Source organism: Talpa europaea (genome assembly GCF_964194135.1).
Source record: "Talpa europaea genome assembly, chromosome: 13".
Lineage (NCBI taxonomy): Eukaryota > Metazoa > Chordata > Mammalia > Eulipotyphla > Talpidae > Talpa > Talpa europaea.
The window spans coordinates 48073245-48098431 of NC_140080.1; the positions used below are offsets into that span (position 1 = coordinate 48073245).

The 25187-nt window shown below is 37.8% G+C and overlaps 1 protein-coding gene across 1 annotated transcript; it reads right to left on the reverse strand.

Moving 5' to 3' along the window:
* Positions 1 to 518: 518 nt before the first annotated feature.
* Positions 519 to 24925, reverse strand: PSMG2 (proteasome assembly chaperone 2; the record flags this gene model as incomplete). The annotated part of the gene is made up of 7 exons (XM_084252248.1): positions 519 to 611; positions 1700 to 1820; positions 12845 to 13018; positions 13777 to 13895; positions 16517 to 16575; positions 18187 to 18358; positions 24869 to 24925. 7 exons carry the CDS (start codon positions 24923 to 24925, stop codon positions 519 to 521), a joined length of 795 nt encoding a protein of 264 aa, XP_084108374.1.
* Between the last annotated feature and the right edge of the window lie 262 nt (positions 24926 to 25187).

Sequence of the window (25187 nt, forward strand, 5' to 3'; positions counted from 1 at the left end):
ATCTCAAGATGTATGTTATTGGCTTTATTAAGTTGTTGGCTTTGAAGAGGAGGAAAGAGATGTATGCTAAAAAAACAAACGAGTTTCTAGACATTGGAAAGGGATAAGAAAGTGAATCATTCTGTGTCTCCAGAGGAAACAAAGCCTTTCCAAACACTTTGATTTTAGCCCAGCGTGGCCTACTTTTGGATTTCTGCCTTCGAGAATTGTAAGATAATAAATGTGCTGTTTAAGCCAGCAATAATTGCTACAGCAATAAGAAAAAACTGCTGAATAAGTCTGAATTTAAAAAGAAGTTAGGAAATATTTTATTGTACACAATTTACATTTGTGGCATATAATGAAAAGCATGGCAAAATAATTGATTTTCCATTAACAAAATCCATTTTATTAATCCATTTTTTAATTTTTTGTAAAAAGTAAAGATTTAATTCCTTATATGTTCTCATATAATACAACTTTCTATGTACAATGGTTAACAGTTGTGTTGGGACATAAGGTATGAAACTAAGAATGGATCAAAAAAGCGCAGGAGGAAGGCCACTGCCAAAGAGTAACTTCCAAGAACTTGGCATTTTCCAGGGCAAGGCAGACGAGGTGGGGTCATCATTCTGTAATTTGAAGAACAAAATAATCCTTCAATTTTACCAGTATATCTTTTTTAAACATATAAGTATAACAAAATTCTCCTTTCTCTAGTTTTCTGTTTTGGTTTTGAATCTTTTTTGAGTTTCATAAGGGAAAACAAGTTTTTGTGTCTTTATATCAACTGAAGATAAGTTACCACAAGTTCCATATCATCAAGATATGCCAAAAAGGATACAGATGGAGTCCTTCAGGTAAAAACAAGCACAAAAGATACCAGGATTTAAAAAAAAAAAAAAAATCAGTGCTATATGATTTGTACTAATTTGTTCTTCACAAAATCATGAATTAAAAAAACTGTTATGGACCATATAATGCAACCTTTAAAAGTACTCCTGTTTAGATTAATCTAAAGACTAGGTGATCTCCCTGAGTGAAATGCTCTTATTTCATAATAAAGTATTTAATTATAATGCAAGTATTAAAAGTATTTTAATTATAACAGCTACAGCATTGCTTACCTTTTGCTTTCCTAAAAAGAAAAATCCTGACTTCCAATGAGGACTTGTTTATTTTTGTAAGAAGCTGTTTTCATGTAATGAAATACTAACAATGAATACAATGAAGTTATTTAAGAGTTTCCTTTTTTAAAAAATTAGCCTCGCTCAAACAAATGTAGGCAATAGGTGGTCAACTGCCCTTTTTAAAAAGTTCAGGTAAACTAAACATATGAAGATACATCTATATTTAATATAAATTTTCACTCACTTGGCCTATTTTTATAGTACACAAAATGTAAGTTCATTGACAACAAACAAATGGATGAATGAAAGAAAATAAAAATAAACTTTTGGCTTAGAAGACCAATTAATGGTTACCAGAAGGGAAAGAAAACAAATGGTTAAATAGGATAAAAGGCTAGTATTGTACTTTTTGTGTTGAACTTAATGCAGTGTATGTGCACATGTTGATTGTCAGTTTCACCTGAAACTTGTTATGTCATAATGCAATTATTACTTTGATTTAAAAAGAGAAAGATAAGCAGAAAAGACAAAAGCAAGGTTATGAATATACAACCAGAAAAATCAGAAGCTTACATTGTAGTAAAACTTACACATGGTTTGATTATGTGAAGCCATTCATTAAGGTACTCAACAAGACCTAATGCATCCGGGATGTTGTCTCCTTCTGAAACAAATTTTAGCAGGACTGCCATTGGGATTTCTTTAGAACAGCTATAACAAATAGAAAGAATAATTCAGTATAATTCCACTGATATAAGATGGTGATGTCTGTTTTCATATCTAAGATAATCTGCCAGGTTTTAGGCAAGGAGAAAACATGACATCATAAAGTCACTTATTTATCTCCCTTTGTCCCAAATACATTCTATTTTGCGGGACAGGACTAGAAGCCATGTTATGTCCACTCTGAGAATATGAATGTTTGAGCCTTGTAGCAAAGTTGCATGAAAATCATTCCCTCTATCTTTGGCTATAACATGTAAGGTATGTTTTCATGTCCCAAAAGTTATTATAGAAGACAATGATTTTTAGAAGCACCACAGCAAAGATTACTGAGGGAAAAAATACACTCTTGTTAATAATCTAAAGCAGCAAAGGCAAAAGAATGGTGAAAAATATAACTTCTTACAGATACCATTATGTACCAAGTATTGACCGCATATTTTACGGTTCAATCCTTAGCACAATCCTTCAGAAAGTTTTATCATCTCTATTTTATAAATGGATCAATTTGACGTAACAGAAACAAGGACAGAATAAAAAGGTTCAAATTCTAGCTCTGCCACTTACCAGATATTGGGCAATTTACTTTAGGGCTTTATTGTACCTCATCTATAAGGGAGGCATTGCAACAGAACCTATCTCACAAGTTATTGTGAAGTTAAGGGGAGGTAATGGAGGCAACATGCTTAAAACAGTGCCCTAGGTACAGTCAACTTATGTAAATGTTAGCTATTACTATGAGGTAACTAAGGTTTAAGGGGAATGAAATATGGTTAACATACTCAAAGCCCTACCTACGAGGTAAACAGATGGGATTTGAACCTAGGTCTTTATGACTCCAAAACACAGTCTCCTGTTACACTATAAATGCTTCCAGCTAGATGGAAATATACCAATATAAAAAGTTTCCTGTTTGCCAACAAAAGTAAAAATCATTTCTCACACCCTAAAAACAGTAACTTTGAGAAAAATGAAATGCTTGACTGACGTTAAGCCAGTCAGCACATGACTGACAGGCTTAAAGAAATAAAGGTGAATTGGGTTCTGAGGGATTTAATATGTGGAGAAAACTTTGAAATGTAGGTTTAGATGGTAGCAAAACAGTTTGCCAGTGTTACCAGTAGGTAAAAATAGGAAGTGGGAAGTCGTTAGCACTACTTTACCATCTCAGAACAACATTCTTTTTTTTTTTCTAAGATTTATTTATACATACAAGAACTGGGGTATAGGCTAGAAGTACAGCGGGTGAGAGGATTCACCAGAGAGAATGGGGAGTAGAACAGGCAGATCTACTGAATTATGCTGCTGAGGGGCAGTGGACAAGACAGGAGAAGTCTGCTGCACCATGTGGGTTGCTCCCTGTCGGGCTGGGGATCAAACTTGTGCTGCAGTGGCTATCACTTGATAGTGCTGTGTCTTTAACCCGTACGCCACCAGGGAGGCTCATAGTTCTTTGATATCTTTTTTTTTTAATTTTTAAAAATTTATTTATTTATTTATACAAGCACTGGGTACAGTCAGAAGTGTGGGAGGGTGAAAGAATTCACCAGAGCGAGAGCGGGGAGCAGAACAGGCAGAGTGACAAAGTACACTGCTGAGGAGAGCAGCGGGCGCGGCAGGAGAGATCTGCGTGCCATGTGGGACCCTCACTGGTGGCCGGGGATTGAACCGGCGCTGCGGGCAGCTTTGCAGCCCAGCGCTCAACCACTGCGCCACCGGGGAGGCCCCCAGTTCTTTGATATCTTAAGGACTGCTCTCAAGTTTTGCATGGAACCACTGTAAGTTATGAAGACTCAGATTTTAGTTCATAAAATACTCATGTTACGATAGCATTAGAAAAGGTTCGTGTCTGGAGAAGGCTAACCTCCCTGGCTGTACCTTCATTTAAAAAGGTTCTAGCAGACCGGGCGTGCAGGGGAGCTCGTTCCCGCATCGCCATTTTGCAGCAGGGACCTTTCTTGCTGGAGACTGTGTGAACCAGCAGAAGGCTCACCAAGGAGACAGAGGTAAGCTGGGAGGCTTGCCCATGCTGGGCGCCTTCTAGCCTGCAGTTCCAGCCCAGAGGGGAGCAGCACCCACCGCTGGGGCAGACCGGGCGTGCAGGGGAGCGCGTCGCCGGCACCGGCATTTTGCAGCAGGGACCCTTCTTGCTGGAGACTGTGTGAACCCAGCAGAAGGCTCACCGAGGAGACAGAGGTTAAGCTGGGAGGCTTGCCCACACTGGGCACCTTCTAGCCTGCAGTTCCAGCCCAGAGGGGAGCAGCACCCACCGCTGGGGCAGACCGGGGGTGCAGGGGAGCGCGTCCCCGGCTCTGGCATTTTGCAGCAGGGACCCTTCTTGCTGGAGACTGTGTGAACCCAGCAGAAGGCTCACCGAGGAGACAGAGCAGGGACCTGTCTTTGCTGGAGACTTGTGAATCCAGCAGAAGTTCCCCAGAGGAGCCAGTGGTGAGCTGGGAAGGTCGCCCAAGATGCCGGCCAGTACCAGCAACACAGTGTCACAAGGAATACGGCAAATTAGAAAACAGGCAGTAGGGAGTAGAAAAACAACATGCAACCCAGCAACTCCTCAGCAAAATAGCACACCACAAAAAGAAAACCATCTACCAGAGTGCAACGACAGTAACTTGGAAGAACTTCTGAGCCTTCCAGATAGAGAATTTAAAATTGCTGTGATTAAAAAACTGACAGAAGTCATAAAGGAAAACAATGATAAGGGGAAAATAATTAATGACCAGAAGAATGAAATTGAGTCCCTAAAGAGGGAAGTAAAAGAAATGCAGGAGATCAAAGAATTAATGGAGACGCTAAAGAACTCTGGGAAAAGCAGTGAAAGCAGAATAGATGAAATGGAAGAATGAATAAGTACTCTTGAAGACACAGAAATAAAAAGAACTAAAACAGAAAAGGAAGGAGAAGTACGAAGGAAAAAGACCGAAGAAAGACTTCGGGAACTATCTGACTCCATGAGGAAAGGAAATATAAGAGTTATAGGAATCCCAGAAGGAGAGGAGAGAGATGTAGGAACAGAGAAAATATTCATGGATATAACTGAAGAGAACTTCCCAAACGCTAAGAAGGATCTGAAAATTGACATACAAGAAGCAAGAAGAACACCAAACTTCCATGACGAAAGGAAAAATACAGCAAGACACATAATAGTAAAGCTCCCAAGAATCCAAGACAAAGAAAAAATAATGAAACTAACAAGAGGGAAGAAACAGATAACATTCAAAGGGAAACCAATCAGACTGACATCAGACTTCTCTGAAGAAACACTACGGGCAAGGAGAGAGTGGAGGGACATAGTCAACAGACTCCAAGAAAACAGATGCCAACCAAGAATACTCTATCCCGCAAAGCTCTCCTTCCTCTTTGAAGAAAGAATATGGACCTTCCCAGACAAACAGAAACTCCGGAATTTCATTGCGACTAAACCCCCACTCCAAAAAATACTACAAGGAGTCCTAAAGCCAGAACCTCAGAGGGACGAATAACAACAAAAGAAGGCCAAAGAAAGTTATTAAAAGAATAAATAAAAAAATCAAAGGAAAGACAAACACAATGGCAAATACAGATGCTAACATATCAATACTAACTCTAAATGTAAATGGACTAAACTCTCCAATAAAAAGACACAGAGTTGCAGGCTGGATTAAGAAACAAAACCCAACCTTTTGCTGTCTCCAGGAAACACATTTAGCTGCAAAAGATAAAAATAGGCTCAAAGTTAAAGGATGGAAAACAATTCTACAAGCAAATGGACCAAAAAAGAAGGCAGGAACAGCTATACTCATATCAGATAAAACAGATTTCAAACTTAAAAAAATAAAAAGAGACCCCAGTGGTCATTACATCATGATCAAGGGGATAATACTTCAAGAAGAAATAACACTCATTAACATATATTCACCAAACGAAGGAGCACCAAAATATATCAGACAACTATTGGCATCTCTGAAAACAGACATCATAGAAAACACATACGTAGTGGGAGACTTCAACACACCACTATCAACAATGGATAGATCAACAAGACAAAAAATAAGTAAAGACACTAAAGCTCTAAATAAGGATCTAGAGTGCTTAGGCTTAACAGACATATGTAGAACACTAAACCCCAAAAAATCTGAGTATACATTTTTCTCAAGCGCACACGGATCATTCTCTAGGATCGATCATATACTGGGGCACAAGACAAACATCAACAGATACACCAAGATTGAAATCGTACCAACCATCTTTTCTGACCATGAAGGCATCAAACTAGAAATAAACCATAAAGAGAAGGCAAGGTATTCTCCTACCTCGTGGAGACTGAAACCCACACTACTGGAAGTCCACTGGACTAACGAGGAGATAAAAGAAGAAATTAAAAAATTCTTTGAATTGAATGACAAGGAGGACACCAATTTCCTAAATGTATGGGATGCAGCAAAAGCAGTAATAAGAGGAAAATATATAGCAATAGATGCTCACATCAAGAAACAAGAAAGAACTCAAAGAAACAACCTAATCTCGAAACTCAAAGATCTAGAAAAAGAACAACAAAAAAGCCCCAAAACCAGTAGAAGAAAAGAAATAATAAAAACCAAAGCAGAAATAAATGAAATTGAAACTAAAAAAACAATCCAAAAGATCAATGAAACCAAGAGCTGGTTCTTCGAAAAAATAAATAAAATAGATAAACCCCTTGCCAGGCTCACAAGGGCAAAAAGGGAGAAAGCACAAATAAATAGGATAATAAATGAAAGAGGAGAAATCACAACGGACACAGCAGAAATCAAAAGAATTATTAATAACTACTATGAACAGTTATATGGAAACAAGTTTAACAATCTAGAGGAGATGGACAAATTCCTACAACTCTACAATCACCCAAAGCTAGATAAAGAAGAAATAGAACACCTAAACAGACCAATTACAATTAGCGAAATTGAAATGGTAATCAAAAACCTCTCCAAAAACAAAAGCCCAGGACCTGATGGATTTACAAATGAATTCTACCAAACATTCAGAGACGAATTGGTACCTATCCTTCACAAACTCTTCCAAAAAATTGAGAAGGAAGGTATAATACCTAACACGTTCTATGAAGCCAACATTACACTAATACCAAAACCAAACAAGGACAACACAAAAAAAGAAAACTATAGGCCAATCTCCCTAATGAACACTGATGCAAAAATCCTCAATAAAATTTTAGCTATCAGAATCCAACAGTGTATCCATAAGGTAATTCACCACGACCAAGTAGGATTCATTCCAGGGACACAAGGATGGTTTAACATCCGAAAATCAATCAACGTTATCCAACACATCAACAAAAAGAAATATAAAAACCATATGATAATATAAATAGATGCTGAGAAAGCTTTCGACAAAGTGCAACACCCATTCATGATAAAAGCCCTTGAAATTCTTGGGATACAAGGAACGTACCTCAACATCATAAAGGCCATATATGACAAGCCAACAGCCAGTATCATTCTCAATGGTGAAAAGCTGAAAGCAATTCCATTAAGATCTGGAACAAGACAAGGATGTCCACTTTCACCACTGCTTTTCAATATAATACTGGAAGTCCTAGCCAGAGCAATAAGACAAGAGAAAGACATCCAAGGAATACAAATAGGAAAAGAAGAAGTCAAACTATCACTCTTTGCAGATGATATGATAATATACATAGAGAGTCCCAAAATCTCCACAGAAAAACTAATTCAACTCATCAATCAGTTCAGTAAAGTGGCAGGATACAAAATCAACACGCAAAAGTCAGTAGCCTTCCTATATACAAACAATAAATCTGAAGAAGAAGAAATCAAAAAAACCATCCCTTTTATTATTGAAACAAAAAAAAATCAAATATTTGGGAATAAATCTAACAAAAGAGGTAAAGGACCTATACAAAGAAAACTATAAAACACTGTTAAAAGAAATAGAAGAAGACACAAAGAAATGGAAAGACATCCCCTGCTCATGGATTGGGAGAATAAACATTATTAAAATGGCCATCCTACCAAAAGCAATATACAGATTCAATGCTATTCCAATCAAAATTTCAATGTCATTCTTCAAAGAAATAGAACAATTATTGATGAAATTCATATGGAATCACAAAAAACCCTGAATAGCCAAAGCTTTCCTGAAAAAAAAAAAGAAGGGAATGGAGGCATCACACTCCCAGACTTCAAACTCTACTACAAAGCCATAATCATCAAAACTGCATGGTATTGGAACAAGAACAGACATACAGACCAATGGAATCGAATAGAAAATCCAGAAATAAACCCACAGATTTATGGTCAACTAATCTTTGACAAAGGAGCAAAGACTATGCATTGGAGCAAAGAAAGTTTGTTCAATAAATGGTGCTGGGAAAACTGGGTCGCTACATGCAAAAGAATGAAGCTTGACCACTACCTCACACCATATACAAAAATCAACTCAAAATGGATTAAAGAACTAGACATAAGACCTGAAACCATAAAATACATAGAAGGAAATATAGGCGAAACACTATGTGATTTGTATATCAAAGACATCTTTACAGACACATCACCCAAAGCAGTGATAGTGAAGGCAAAGATCAACAGCTGGGACTACATCAAATTAAAGAGCTTCTGCACAGCAAAAGAGACAATAACAAAAACAAAGAGAAACCCCACCAAGTGGGAGAAAATTTTTGCACACAACACTAATGATAAAGGACTGATCACAAAAATCTGCAAAGAGCTGATGAGACTCAGCAACAACAAAGAAAATAATCCAGTCAAAAAATGGACAGAGGAACTAAAAAGAAACTTCTCTGAAGAGGAAATGCGAATGGCCAACAGGCATATGAAAAAATGTTCAACATCACTTGTAATCAGGGAAATGCAAATCAAAACTACCATGAGATACCATCTTACACCAGTGAGAATGGCACATATTAAAAAAACTAGCAACAACAAATGTTGGCGAGGTTGTGGAGAAAAAGGAACTCTTCTGCACTGTTGGTGGGAGTGCAAACTGGTCCAACCACTATGGAGAGCTGTGTGGAGATTTCTGGACCTACTAAACATAGAGCTTCCACAGGATCCAGCAATTCCACTCCTAGGTATTTACCCAAAGAACACAGAAACATCCATTCCAAAGAACACCTGCACCCCTATGTTTATAGCAGCACTGTTTACAATAGCTAAGCTTTGGAAACAGCCCAAATGCCCAAAAATAGATGACTGGATCAAGAAGATGTGGTACATATATACCATGGAATATTACTCAGCATTCAAAAAAGATAAACACATGCAATTTGCAGCAACATGGATGACGCTGGAAGGGATCATGCTCAGTGAAATAAGCCAAAAAGAAAAAGAAAAATACCGGATGGTCTTGTAACAGGGTGGTCCCCAGGAAAGGGGGAGGTTCCCTGCCCCACCCAAGGGAGGGTGGAGCTGAGCAGGAAGAGGAGAAGCTGCAGAAGAGACTGAGGAAGGAAGCAGGATGGAGCCAGGAGACCTGGAGGAGGCGCGTGGAGCCTAGAGACACGTGAAGAAACTGCGCTTGTCTTTTGGTCGTGGACGGGGTGACACAGATGTGGGTGAGACCCGTGGGGAGGTGACCATGGCAGCTTTTATCTTGATGTTGATTTTGCTCTTTTCCTTCCGGGCTTGTCCGGTTGTTTGTGACCCTTTGCTGTGGGTCCCCACTGGAAGATACTTTAGACTTGTAGCAGGCTTTGGGGCCTTGCTCTGGGCCAATCCCATTTGGATGGACTTTTACCCACGAGGGGACGGGTAACTTTGGGTGCTTCATTTAAAAACTAGACTCTTTGCCTTACCTGTATTGTTTCCTAGTTTTATTAAAGTTCCTTCCCATTAAAGTTTTATATGTTTTGTGTTGATGCGGCGGATGGCAGAACCCATTTAGAATAGGCAGGTTTGTGGGGTTTGGGCTGCCCCTCTCCTTGTCCTATAACAGTCTCACTCATAGCAGGGATCTAGAAAACTTAAATAAGGGACCAGGAAAATGAATAACTATAAGTGAAAATCAAAATCAACAAAAACTATGAACCAGAGACACTTTTTGGGGGGTGGGGGGCGGGAGTGGAGGGATTGGGTTCAGAATGGGGGGATTGCAATTGTATGGGGAATATAAAAATAAAATTTATTAATTAAAAAAAAAAAAAAGGTTCTAGCTTGTAAAGTTCAGGAGTACAGTCCTAAGCTTTAACTCTGTAATATAAAGAGCAGAATAATAGTTTTAATATCCTCCTCTAGTCCTCTCTGTAAAAAAACAGTGAAAAATGACTAATTACTTTCTGTGACACTAATGACTACTACTAACTGTGATATAGCCATTATTATATTACATTATACATATATTATACATTATGCATGTATTAAAATGAGCTATATCCATTATTATAGTACAAACTTCTATTCCAATTAAGGTTTGGCCATACAAGATCTCAGGTCAGTCATATTAATGCCACTGTTTATTATTAAAGTAATTAAAATTATCTTTTGCAGAAACCAGAGTACATGCTTTCATAGTGGGAATAAGAACTATGTATACTATACATATTTTAGTAAACATTCATCTACGCATTGAGGAAGAAAAAAAGGACTCAACATTGTACAACCCATATGATCTCAATCTTTTTGTTCAATTTCAAAAATTCTCTATTGCAATGAACATACAGTTGCACTGAACATTGATTATAGGTTCGGCTATAAATATATAAAAGATTTGTGTTCAAAATGTGAAAGAAAATCAATTTTGTGAGAAATCCTTGAGTACACTGAATTCTAATTTAAGTTATCAATGTTAGAATTACATTATATTGCAGATACTTAGATTCAAATATTTTTAAACAAGTTTGGAAGAAAGCATAAAAAAAGTAGTAGTAGTTATACCTGTGTTCAGTTACAGAACATTTTAAATTATATTTCTTTTGAATATTTGGTATTTTCCAAAAATTCTATGATAGGTATGTCTTACTTATTTTTTCATATTGTTGCTAACTTTTTGGGCAAGTTTACAGCTACCCAGAAGTTATTCTTTGGCCTCATCTAGGCCACACGCATGTGGCTCAGAATTCAGAAAAAGAATCAGGAAGATATATACATAGAGCTGTTCTTCTGAGTAGCTCCTGCCCACTTCTGGTTTTCTGCCTAGAATTTTCCAGGTGCCTTTTCTTTCGAATGCTAATATGTTGCCTCCTCAACTAGCAAGACTACTGTGCTCTGCTGGGTTTCCTCCTGCTCCTTTTGTTATGTCTAGAAGTTAACTCCAAGTAAAAAGCTGGGTCAAATGTAGGACTGACTTTATTTGCCTTCTCTCAGGAATCACAGCTATGTGCTACTTGTCCAATGTCTGAGAACAGTTATATCATTTATTTTGTCCAATTTAGTTGCTCATGGCAGGAAGGCAAGTTACTCTGACATAGTCAGAAGCAAAGGAGGATGATCTGTAAATAAGTCAGTTTGAAGGAATGATGAAGAAGTGATATGAGTAACTCCTGGAAACTAGGCAAGGTTTTGCAAGTGAGATAGAGGAGAAAAGTACAGAGAACAAAACCAAAGAAGAATGAGACAGCTTTTGGGAAATCCTGACTATCAGTAGTTTACCTGGAGCACAGAATACAAGGTAGAGAGGACACTAAAGAATGAGGCAAGTGAGGAGATTCTGGAGGGCCCTGTATGGCATAGTAAGGAGTATGGAGCCAGATTTTGAAAACAGCAAGTAAAACTGCTGACAGACTTTTCTCAGAGAGTGCTTGTAAAGTTTTGTACTGTAAAAGGTTAATTCTAGCAATGCTGCTGAGAACGGAATAGAAGAGATGGAGGATTAAGAAAACTTGATAGCAGTTGCTATGAACTAAACTGTGACTCTTCAAAATTTACTTGTTGAATGTCTTTAGGAGGCAATTAAAGTTAAATGAGGTCATAAGAGTGGAGCCCTAATCTAATAACTATGGTTTTATAAGAAGAGAAAGAAAGCTCTCTTTCTGTGCCATGTGAGGATACAGTGAGAAGGGGGCTGTCTCCAAGTTTAGGTACACACCAGAACCCACCCAAACTGACACTCCAATCTTGGACTTTCAGTCTCCAATACGATGAGAAAATAAATTTCTATTGGTTAAGTCACCTAGTCTGTAACATTTTGTTACAGTAGCCTGAGCTGACCAATATATCAGTCTAGACAACACATAATGGGGTTTGAATAAAGCAAAAGAATGATTACAAGTTGGTGGTTTATAGCACAGGACAGATTACAATTTAAGCAGAATTTCTAAGCTATGGTAACAGAAGAGTTAAAATGCTACATTTTGGGAAATAAAGTAGAAAGGAAAATAATAATAACCTAAGTTTACATGTTAGGAAACAGAAAAAAAAGATCAAATTAAACCCAAAGCTGGCAGAAGGAAAGAATAAATATCAGAATGGAGATAAAGAACAGAAAAACAATAGAGAAAATCATTAAAACCAAAAAGTTTGTTCTCTAAAGATCAACAAAATTGTGGTTAGCACAACTGATTAAGAATAAAAGACTCAAATTACTAAAATTAGATATGAAAGTAAGGACATTATTACCGATTTTACAGAAATAAGCATTATTATTTAATGAGTACAGATTTCCTATTTAGAACAATGACAAACTTCTGGAAGTAGATAGTAGTGAAGTGATAGTAGTGTGTACACAGCACCTAACGTAGTAATGGTACACTTTAAAAAAGATTAATTGAATGTATATTTCACAATTAAAAAAAGACCGACTATAGAGGATACATAAGACCCAAAAACACACCACATGTAAAAAAAAGCATAAATGTGTGGGTATTTAGGAACCAATTCTCCTATAACCAAAATTTAACCTTTCCCCTGAATATAAGGAACTCTAATACAGTATTAATTGTAAAATATATTTTCAGAGTTCTAACTAGTATTCTAAGATACTATCAATTATCTTAATTTCTTTTTAAAACATAGTGGGAAACAAATGAACAAACAGGCAAACAAACCTACCTTTCATCATAGAGTGTTTTTGTGATACCTCCTCCAGGAATACGGATACAAAATTCAGAATCATCTATTTCAGGAATGCATGGGATTTTTTCCATTTCTTCCCAGTTAAGGCTCTTTATTTTATTTTGAACACTTTTTTGTATGGAGGGTGTCAGTAGGTACCTAAAGGGAGTACTAGAAACAATCATATAATTAACTTTCTAAAAACTCACAAATGTGAAATTATCTTACTGTCTAATATTCTGCTGCACAAGGCAAAAAGAAAAGTGTCCACAGTCTGTAGAAATATGATACGAAAAAAAAGTGTTTTGGCTTGCTTAGTAAAAAAAATGTAAAGAGATAAGAAAACTTAACAAAGACAAGGTCATCACAAAGACAAACCTATATCCCACAGTTAAGCTTCCTTCTGGACACAAAGCCTGTTATGATATTTCTAGAAAAAAGTAACAGTTTTGAAAGGTTACTCTTAGCTGATATTATTTCATCATGATTTTATAGGTATATGAACGATAATGTCACTCAATAGTTATACTTCCAGCTCTTGGATACTTTTTCTTATATATAAGTCGTCAGTCTGACATGCACAGGAGCTATACTTAAAGGCAACTGGATTTCTATAAATACAAATGGTTGAACATTTGGAAATAGAAATATCAATCCAATTTTTCAAAAATTAACCAGTAAGTCTTAGGTACCTTTGCTCCTCTTTATCTTCATCAGTATAGCTCTGTGTTATTGCCATGCAATCAAACAATCAAAATAAGACTCCAGAACTACTTTTATCTTTACATCAAAACTTTCCCTGTGGTCCATAGGAACTAAAAGAATCTGCTTAACAGTACTCCCTCTTATCTCATCACTTCTTTTAACTCTTCAATAAATTATAATACTGTATAAATCATAAAAATAATTTTTAAAAGGCAAATACATACCTACGAAGCTGTAGATCATTACGTTGATATGAATGACTGCTGGAGAGAACAATAACTTTGGCACAGTTACTACTTTTCACCCAGGAAAGCAGTTTTTCACAGAATGACTTCGATTTATACTTTGTTTAAACCATTGAAAGAAAAGAAAATTTAAAAGTTAGATTTTAGAGAATATTTTTGCCAAATTTATATGTTATATAATGTATGTACAATAATTATAAGTATTTTTAGATATACTTACTGTCCTTAAACTGAAGATGAAAAATGAGGAGCAGGCAGTTATTTATTATTTCTTTACAATCAAGAAACAAATTGTAAACAATCTAAATATCAAAAAAATTCTATACTGACTGAGAAAGGAAAATTGCCCAGTTCTCTATTTAAATAATCTATTTTCAAACTGCCATATGGTCACCTATGAGACATTCTTATGAGAAACCCCTGACCTGAATGTAATCATGAGAAAACAATTAGGTGAAATTAAAATGCTGAACATTTGGCCTTGATTCTTCAATTTTGTGAAAAACAAAGAGAAGTAGGGTTAAATCTACATTTAAGGATACAACTAAAAAGACGTAAGAGCCAAATGCAATTAATGAACCTTGACTGGCTCAAGAATTGAAGGATATTTTGGGGACAACTGTGAGAATTTAAATGTTTGATGATACTACTAAATAGTTCATTGAGTGCTGATTTACTCAGGTGTGGTAATGGTGTTATGATTGTGAAGGAGAATGTCCTTGTCTGGAAAGATGTGTACTAAAATATTAAGGGGTGAAATATCATACTGTTGTTACTGTATGCCAAACATACTGGACTGTTTGGAGAAGGAAACTGTGTGTGTGTGTGCAATATTTGTGCAAAGAATCAATGCTCAATAAATATTTGCTATTTTTAAATCACTAGATTTCCATCTACCAAACATTTCATTTAGAAGTGATTGAGTCATCTCTCTTAATTCTTGAACTTACAATGCTATTAGGAAGAGAACAAGAGTAATGTGGCACAATGGAAAAGTGTTAGCAACTCTCACTATAAAACACTGGGTATGATATTCTAGATATTATTAACTGAAAAGTCTAAAATACATTAAAATAATCATAGCACTATTCACAATAGCCTGAATTTTTTTTAAAAATTGAATGTTCCCTCACCAGTATGATGGGTAAATTATGATCTATTTTTATAACAGAATCCCAAAGAGAAGTGAGAATGGATGAATTAGTATAACTTCCAATATGGATGAATCTCACAAATAGAATGCTGAGTAAAGGAAGCAAGACAAAAAAAGAAGAATGTATTGTAAAATTCCATTTTTATAATAATATAAAGACTAGGTTGGGCATGGAGGAGGAATATTGATCAATTTCTAACTTCCTGAACAGATGGTACCTTAATTCATTCAATAAACATTTATTGAGAGCTACTCCACATGGAAGGCACTATTCTAGAAGTTGGGGGTTTAAGAGTTACAAGGGTTGCATAAGTCATTTTTATTAGATGCAGATAATGACAGGCCAGGTAGTGATGAATTGTGAAGAAAACTGCCACAGGATAAGATAAATGATCAAAAAGGTGTTTAGAGAAGCTTTTATAAGGTAATATTTAAGCAAGGAGTAAAGTAAGTGAAGCATTTAGGTAATAGGGAAAAAGCATTCTAGGCAGAGAAATTTACCTAAAGACTTTGATTGGAGTGATCTTAACCTATTTGAATAACACAGGGAGAGCAGTGCGGCTGAAGCAGTGTGAGCAAAAAGTGGAACAGGCAATGAGCACACAGGAATGGCTGCAAGATCAGCTGTCCAGCAGAATAACAGAAATGCCCTTAATAGCAGTTGCTTGCCATGTATGGCTACCGAGAACTTGAAATGTGGCAAGTGTCACAGAGAAACTGAATATTTAATATAATCAACTTTTAATTAATGAATCAAAATCTAAGGGCCTCCCCGGTGGTGCAGTGGTTGAGCGCTGGGTTGCGAAGCTGCTCGCAGCCTCTGCAGCGCCGGTTCGATCCCAGGCCACCGGAGAGGGTCCCACATGGCACGAAGATCTCTCCTGCTGCCTCTTGCTCCCCTCAGCAGTATATCGTCAGTCTGCCTGTTCTGTTTCCCGCTCTTGCTCTGGTGAATTCTCTCACCCTCCCCTGCTTCTGACTGTACCCAGTGCTTGTATAAATAAATAAATAAATAAATAAATCCTTTAAAAAAATTTAAATAGCTACATGTGGCTAGTAGTTACTATATCAGACAGTATAGATAAAGAACCTCATAGGCTTAAAAGTTCATTGGTGGTGCTCTTTGGAACAGACTGTTTATGGGGTGTGGGATAATACAAGGGGTAGAATCCCAGCTATGACAGATGACAGTGGTTTGGACTCACACAGTAGCAGTGAAGGAGGAAAGAAGTTGGATTTAAAATACATTCTAGTAAATAATTTATATGCTAATGGCACTGGCTGAAATGTAATCAAATGAAATAAACCTACAACATTCATATGCTTATATTTTTCACCAAAGCTACCCAAATAAGCAATAGGTAAGTTATATGTCCTAATTCCTTTCAATCATGATATAATGGTAACACTGCTGAAATTTTATGAATTTTTTTCCTCTATAGAATCAAACCTTTCTTAACTGTAAATGGAACAGAAAAGGCTGTGAATCTTAACTCTGAATGATTAGTATTTTTTTAATTATATTTTGTATTAATAACCTTAGAAAGGCAAATACAACATACCAACCTTAATAAAAATGGATCTTAACTGAAGAGCCATGAGTTTCTTTGAAGGTAATGAATATACTACAAAAACAAGAAAATGAAATCATTATGATAATAAAATGAAGGTATTATACAAGTGAAATTAATGACAAAAATTAAAATTGAATTATAAGAACATTTTATTTAAATGTTTTTTTAAAAACACGTACAACATATGGACTGTCACTTGGTTAAAATATCTTAGAAGTCTCTTCAAATGCATCTATTGGCTTTATTTTATGAAATGAAAGATTCATTTTTCAAAAGTTCCCTGTAAGAATATATTGAAAATTATTTTTCTTCTGACATTGATAGAACTGAATCTTCTGGAATTTTTTTTCCCTCCCTCTTCTTGCATGCTTACTTATGCAAATAAATAAGAACAAAAAACACAACTAAGATAAAAAGGGAGAAAAAATCCATATTAAAAAAAAAAGGAAATCTTAAATTCTATTTAAAGATACCAGTACAATCGCATCATTCATAAAAGTTGCCATTAAGAAATGGCTAACCAGGGCCCTCCCTGGTGTCGCAAAGGGTTAGTAAGCACAGCACTGTGAAGCTATCCACAGCCTCTACACCTTGAGTTCAATCTCGGCAGCCAGGGAGCTACCCACATGGCGCAGCAGACCTTCTGTCTCACCCAATGCTCCCTTCAGCAGTGTATTATAGTCAGTCCATCTGTTCTGTTCCCCACTCTGTCTCTGGTGAATCCTCTCACTCGCACTGCTGGCCTGTACCCCAGTTCTATGCATTGAAAAAAAAAGAAACGGCTAAAGAGGCAGCTCTCCTGTGCTGCACCTCCCCCTGCAGTGACCTTTAGGGCTAATGGCTCTCGCCAAGGTCCCTAGGTCAGCGCCCAGGGGGAGAACAGCAAAACTCCCTGAAGCAGGGGAAGTACAGCAAAGTTCCCTGAAGACATAGATAAGACAGAAGCTTATCAAAAGATTACCACCACCAGGAACTAAAAAACCTTATCTCGTCTTTCTAGAACTACAAACTTTATCCCTTTATTGTCTTTCTAAATTTCCTTCTTTCTTCTATAAAGGTCATTTGTTGTTAATTAAAAAATCATATGAAATCCTTAACACAAGGCTGACTCAAATGAAACTTTACTAAACCCTGTTATAATTAAAATATAGTTTAGGTGAAAAAAGTAGTTAGTAAAACAAAAAATGCGATCATATAGTTTAAAAACAAAACTAATGGTTTATCTACTTAGGAATGAGGTAAATCACTCAGTGATAAGCTAAATCCATTCACTGTTCTGTGCTTTTGGAAACATATATATACTGGCAACTAACTTAAATAAAATTGCACTCAGATTTACACTCTCTCTTGAAGTGTGTCTGTTTGTCATTTCTTCAGTGGAATCCCTGACCACCCTGCGCAGTCTCTCAACCGAGACGGCCTCATCGTTCACTGCTGTGCGCGGCACTCCTGCCCCGCCTGTGGCTATGTAGGTGTTTGTAGGTGTTTTCCAGTCCTTTCAAATGTTAAAAAAGATAGAAATGACTAAGATGGAAAAAAATAGAACCATGCCACAAATGCTGCACAAAGTTGGCATTAAATAAATGTTTCCTACAAAGCACCATTGTAGTCTATTTCTAATTCAAAACAACTTTACCTTGCAGTAAAATAAAATACACATACCTTCAGCATTTATACTGAGTTCTGTTGAATTTTCTTCTGCAGTTGCGTATGGATTGTTTCCAACCATTGGCACAAGACAATCAGTATAGAAGTAACCAATTTTATGCATATTCAGAGTAGAAACAATCAGATCTATTGCAAGCTGGCCAACATTTCCAACAGATACAGCTGGCTGAAATCATTAGAAAATATGTTCAATAAGTAATTAAAATTAACATCACTTTTAAATTTAGAAAGAGGAAAATAATCACAGCACCAGTACTGAATGCTCACAGCATCACAGCTATTTACAGACTTACATTAGCTGAGATGAAGTATCACCGGGGTCTCCTCCACAGTAGAGCTTTTTTTTTTTTTAGTATATTTTATGGAATTAACATTGGTTTACATCATTGTTTTATTTTAGATGTACAGGATTACCCCCTTCAGGTGTTGTTGCCAGAGCATAATCACCACCAACGCACCCATAGTCCAACACCATGGTGTGTTGTTCTCCGAACTCTCCCTCTGGTTACTTCCACTCTATAGTCAGCTTTCAAGGGCAAATTTTTGAGTTTGGCTTATCTGACCCTTTGCTTGGTCAGATATTTTGCATATAAGTGAAACCATCCCACACATTATTTTTTTCTGACTTTTTTACTTAACATAATCCCTTCCAGCTCTTTCCGTGCTGCCACAAATGGCATGAGCTTATCTTTTTTGATTACTATGTAGTATTCCACTGTGTGTATGTACCATACCTAATTACTTATTTTCTGACATTTTTGTGAGCTTTGGGATAGTATTTGATTTCTTCCCTCTGGTGTTGTCCCTGAAGCCCCAACACCATAGCCCTGATCCATCACCACAGTCCCTTGTGCTCTTCTCTACCCTGTTTTGACCCCTCTACATCCCCTTCCCCTGCTGTAAGCCTCAGATCTATGCAAGTTTTGCCTTTCTTTGTTTTTCCTGACACTTTGTTTGGTTTCTCATAAAAGTGAGGCCACCTGATACTTCTTTTTTCTCCTGACTTACTTCAATTAACATAATCCCTCCAGTTCCATCCACAAATGGCATGAATTTATCTTTTTGATCTGAGTAGCATTCCATTGTGTATATATACTGCATCTTTTCAATCCATTTATCTGTTTGGAGGCATTTAGATTGTTTCTGTAGCTTGGCTATTGTAAATAATGCTGAGATAAACATAGGGGTGCACAGTTTCCTTTAGATTTAGTGTTTTTCTGGTCTTTGGGGAGATTTCTAGCAGTGGAACCACTGTGTCATATGGTAGATCCATTTTTAGTGTTTTGAGGAACCACCACACAGCTTTCCATAGTGGCTGCATTTCCATAAGCAGGGTTCCTTTTTCACCACATCCTTGCAAGCATTTGTACTTGTTTTTGTTTCGTTGTTGTTTTTTTTTACTATGGGCCATTCTCACAGATGTGAGTTTATATACCTTCTTGATCCATTCACCTGTTTTGGGGCATTTAGGTAGTTTCCATATCTTGACTATAGTAAATAGTGCAGCAATGTACATGGGAGTGCAGGTTTTCCTTTGAATTAGTGTTTTTGTATCCTTTGGGTAGATAACTAGATAACTGCTGGATCACACGGCACATCCATTTGTATCTTTTGAGAAAAGGCCACTGTTTTCCAAATGGGCTGGACAAATCTATCTTCCCACTAACAGTGCAGAAAATCCCTTTCTCATCCTCACTAGCACTTTATTTTTTTAGATGGATCATTCTCACAGATGGGAGATGGTATCTCACTGACGTTGTGATTTGCATTTCTCTGACAATAAAGGCTGAACATTTTCTCATGTGTCTGTTGGCCATATGTATGTATGCTTTCAGGAAGTGCCTATTTAGTTCTTCTGCCCATTTTTCAATTGTTTTCTTAGGTTGAGTTGCACGAGTTCATTGTACATCTTTAATATCAGCCCCTTGTCAGAAGTATAGTATGCAAATATTTTCACCCATTCAGTGAGTTGCTTTTTTGTTTTAGTTATGGTTTCTTTCACTGTGCATAAGATTTTTAATTTGTTTTCCTTGCTGCTGGAAATGAATCTGCAGACACCTCTGAAGCCTATGTCATGAAGTATTTTGCTTTGTTTTCGTCTATGTATTTTATGGCTCAGGTCTTACATCCAAGTCTTTCATCCATTTTTGAATGGATTTTTGTGCATGGTATGAGATAGTTGTATTCTTTTGAATGTAGATGTCCAGTTTTCCTAACACTTATCAAAGAAGCTTTCCTTGCTCCAGCATATATTCTTGGCTCCTCTGTCACAGACTAACTCTTCATATAGGTGTAGGTTTCTTTCTGGGGTATCAATTCTATTCCACTGGTTTGTGCGTCAGTTTTTGTTTCAGAACCAGGGTGTTTTAATTATTATAGCTTTAGAATACAGTTTAAAGTCTGGACTTGCGATACCACCATTATTACTCTTTTATGTCAGGATTGCTTTTTGCTATTCAGTATTTTTTGTACTTCCATACGAATTTCAGTAATGTTTGTCCCATTTCATTGAAGAATACCGTTGAACTTTTGATAGGGATTGCATGGAATCTGTGTATTGTTTTTGGTAGGATGGCCCTTTTTACAAAGCTAATTCTTCCAATCCATGAGCTGGGAATATCATTCCATTTCTTTACGTCTTCCTCTATTTTTTTTAACAATGCCTTATAGTTTTATTGGCACAGGTCCTTCACATCTTTTGTTAGTTTATTCCTAGGTCTTAATTTTTTTATTCTTAGGTATTAATTTTTGGGAGTAATTGTGAATAGATGTTTTGTTAATTTCTTCCTCTTCTAGCTCAATTTTTGCATAATAGAAACTGATTTTTGTGTACTGATTTTATAACCAGTCACTTTGCCAAACTAATTTATTGCTTCAATTAGTGTTTTTTCCCCCCAATGGAGTCTTTAGAGTTCATTATGTATATTATCACATCATCTACAAATGATGGCTTTATTTTGTCCTTCCCTTGTTGGCATTCCTTTTAAATCCTTCTTTTGCCTAATTGTTCTAGCTGAGAGTACTGATTTGATGCTTATTTGAACACCTACTATGTCATTGCTTTATACTCTGGAAACACAGTAAAACAAACTGACAAAAGTTCCTGCCCTTGGGATGCTTACCATTCTAGTGAGGGAATGGCTTACCTGTAATAAATATAAAACATACAGTAGTAAGTGTTATGGAGAAAAACTGAGTAGTGCACATATGTGGTTGGTGGTAATTTTACATAGGTTGATCAAGGAAAGTCTCACTTCAGGTTGACAGGTAACTATAACCTGAAAGAACTAAGGGAGAATGCCACATACAGACCAGGAAAAAACTATTTCAGGCAGTGGGAAAACAAGTGTAAAGGTTAGAGGTATGAACAAAGAAGTTCTTTTGGGTATTCTTTCCATTTGCTTTGTTAGTGGCTAAAGGTTGGAGGGAGCATCTTTTCACACAAATACGCTCTCCCAGTCTCCCCTCTCCCCCCTGTACCCCTTCTTCTTCTCTCCCCTCCTTTCCTCTCTCCCTCTCCCTCCCTCTTTCTTTCTCTCTCTCTCCTTCCCTCCCTCCCTTGCTCCCCCCACCATAACTTTATTTATTTATTTTTAAATTTTTAAAAATATTTATTCATTTATTTATACAAGCACTGGGTACAGTCAGAAGCGCAGGAGGGTGAGAGAATTCACCAGAGCCAGAGCGGGGAGCAGAGCAGGCAGAAGGACCAAAGTACACCGCTGAGGGGAGCAGGGGGCGGCAGGAGAGGTCTGCGCGCCATGTGGGACCCTCCTCCGGTGGCCGGGGAGCAGCCAGGGATTGAACCGGCGCTGCAGATGCTGCGGGCAGCTTCGCAACCCAGCGCTCAGCCACTGCGCCACCGGGGAGGCCCCCCACCATAACTTTAGATAGGCCAACTATAAAATATCTACCTACAGCCTAGAACACAACTGAACTCCAGAGTCTAATGAGTATTTCCACGTAGTTGTATCACAGGCAATACACAATCAACATGTACAAAACTTTTGCCCAAACTCATCCATATATTTTGTTTCAGAAAAGAACACAATCATTCACCTAATTATCTAAAGCAGAAAGCTTGCCTTTCCCTTACCAACCACATTGATTCTATCTTCCAAAGTATCTCTTTAATGTGGCTCTCTCTTTACATTCTTCCAGCAATTGCATTTTTTCTGTTTTTGGTTTTCAGCATACAAGTGATCTCCATTTCTCATTACTTTCATGTACTAAACCTAAACCCTTGGTTATCTCCTATAATTTCCTTTTCCTGTCACAAAGACTTTGCCACTTTGGTTAGATCCTCCCTTTCTTGCATCACCTTTTTTTCATATTGGATCTTCCCATTAGCATGTACATTTTCTCTAACAAATATAGGCCTTACATCCTACAGACTCCCTTAGATACCATTTCACTTCTCAGCCTCCCTTACACAGCCAACGTTGTTCTATCTGCCTAGTAAAACATAAGCAGGAACTTTAACTCTGAATTAATGTATGAATATATACATACATATACATAACGATCTCTCCTCTCATTCATTGAAGTTGCTCCAATGTGGCTTCCCTCTTTTCCATTGTAATTGTCAAGGTTATTGCCAATAATCTACACATCAAAACCTTATTTTTCACAAACTTCTTGATGATTTCTGACAGGTAGCCAATTCCTTCTTGAAATACTTTCTTCTCTAGATTTAGGTGTTTGACATTTAATGAAGGGAAGAATAATTGCTTTGTCTCACCATTATATTGCAGGGGGCCTTGCTGCCCCAGCCAGATAGGATACTGACAAGCAGCTAAGAGAGGGGGGCCTCACACCATGGGGCCAAAGCTAAAGGGCCTCACACCGTGGGGCTGAAGATCTGGCATCCTTTGCTTTTTGTTCTTGGTCATAGAGAGAGAAAAATTTATCAGAAAGTATATTAGGCAATAAATTATATGTATCAGCATACTGTAAGTAAATAGCATGGAAAATTGTTTGTTTAGAAATTAGTTGTTGGGCAGTTTGGCCCACTTTGCAATGGGAAGCGGTTGTTGTGCAGCAATCCAGCACAACAGTTGTAGTGGGTCTTTCTTTTGCCTTCTTTTGAAGTTTCTTGGGAAAGTTTTTAAATGAAGCTATTTGAGTTAGGAGTTTCTAGGTAGAAAAAGTTCTGATAGCTGAGTAGCAGCCGGTCCCGGCTGAAGGCCATGCGAATAAGAGGAGTCTTTTCTTGCTTAGGCTTTGGCTGATAGGGATGTACTGGCGGCTATCCACTGTCTTAGGTTATTGTTTAGCTGAAACAATGAGTTCTAGTGTAAGGCTTAGTTTTTTATTAACCTTGAAGGTTGCCTTCTTACTGAGAGCACATAGTGGCCAAAAGCTTATGGAAAAAAAGCTGCACTGATTGTTTCTGTTTTGTTTCTATACACATGATAATGTAATCTCACTGCTTGCAAAAAATGTATAAATAAAGAACCTGCTGAGCCTCTGGGCAGAAGATACTAACACCTCACCACGTGTAGGTGTCTCCTCATTCTACCTCATCCCGTTCCCCTCAGCCCTTGAATTTCAGCCCCTTACAAGTCGCCGAGGCTGTCTCATCCTTTCAGGAACCTCTGACACATTTTGCCGGAGGCTGGTCCCCGGCATTATATCACTCTAAATTATTGGGCAACCGTGTCTTCTGGGCTAACAGCGCCTCCAGACCATATTTTTTCAATGTGCAATTCTAGAATCCTTGCTGCCCAGGTCTCCCAAGCATTTATTTGTGCCTCTGCTATGACATACATCTTTCTGAAATGCACTAATTCCAACCACCCCCATCATTTAGGCAAGCCTTCCTCTATCAACATTTTCTTTTTTGCCAGATATCTTCCACAAAGATCCCTCTTCACTTTGATGATTAATAAATATTTCTCAGGAAGATATTTTGAAATTATGCAAAATCTTACTCCTCAGTACTCTGTCACCCATTAATTTTAGCACTGATATTTCTTGTGTGCATAATTACAATGAAAACCACCAAAAAAGATTTTCTCATGACCATATTTTTTTAAATGGTGATATAACTGACATATAACATTGCATGAGAGAGAGAGAGAGAAAAAAAATGGATTTCAAAGAAATAATAGTTTCCCCTCACGGGCAAATATGCAGCCAAATAAACCTTGCTCAAAGTGGTGGGCTGAAGGCCCAAAGCTTGCCACAAGTCTAAGGTAACTTCTGACAGGGAACCAAAAGAAAGTGGTTAGAAGCGATAAAACCCAGTGTTAGCCAGTACTGGCAAGCATTACTTTTATTATCTATAGTTTCCTGGTTACTGACAATGACTTGCTAACTTACGATTGATTCTAAAACTAGCTGAAGGTTTTCTAGGATAAAAACTATGGAAAATGACCCCCATACCGTAAGTGCAATTTATCTGTACTACCCAACATTAAGTTTTACAGTCAACAAAGACCGTAGTCTTAGATACGTTTGGTGATGCGCCAACCAAGAGTTCTATTGGGACCGCGGCCCCGCGCGACAACCTCCCCGTTTTCAGTGTAGGCTAAAAACCTGGAACAGAAACACGGGCTCTCTCCATCCCAGGGTCGGATGAAAACCCCGGGTTGGGGTGGGGACCACACCGCACCCGCTCTGAGAGGCAGCAGTCAAGACGCGAAGTGGAGAGCTCGAGAAAGTGAGGACTCACCATCAGGAGGGTGAAACCCGAGAGGTCGGGGACCGATTCTTCACAGGGAACAAACATGGTCGCAGAGAGGTGGGAAGGAGGGGCTGTGTGTCGGCCTGGCAGAAACTAGAGCGCTGACACTGCAGCACCACGACCCAAAAGCCGCTCCCCACGCGGGGTCCCTGGGGCCGAGAGCGACGCCGCTCGCCGAGGACCCGCGGGCGGGGTCCTTCGAGTCCCCGGGCGCGGGGTCCTGAGGTTTCCGCCCAGCTCCCTGCCGGGCACCAGCGCAGATAGGGACCGGATCCGGGAGAGAGACAGGGGCGGGCAGCGCACCCCG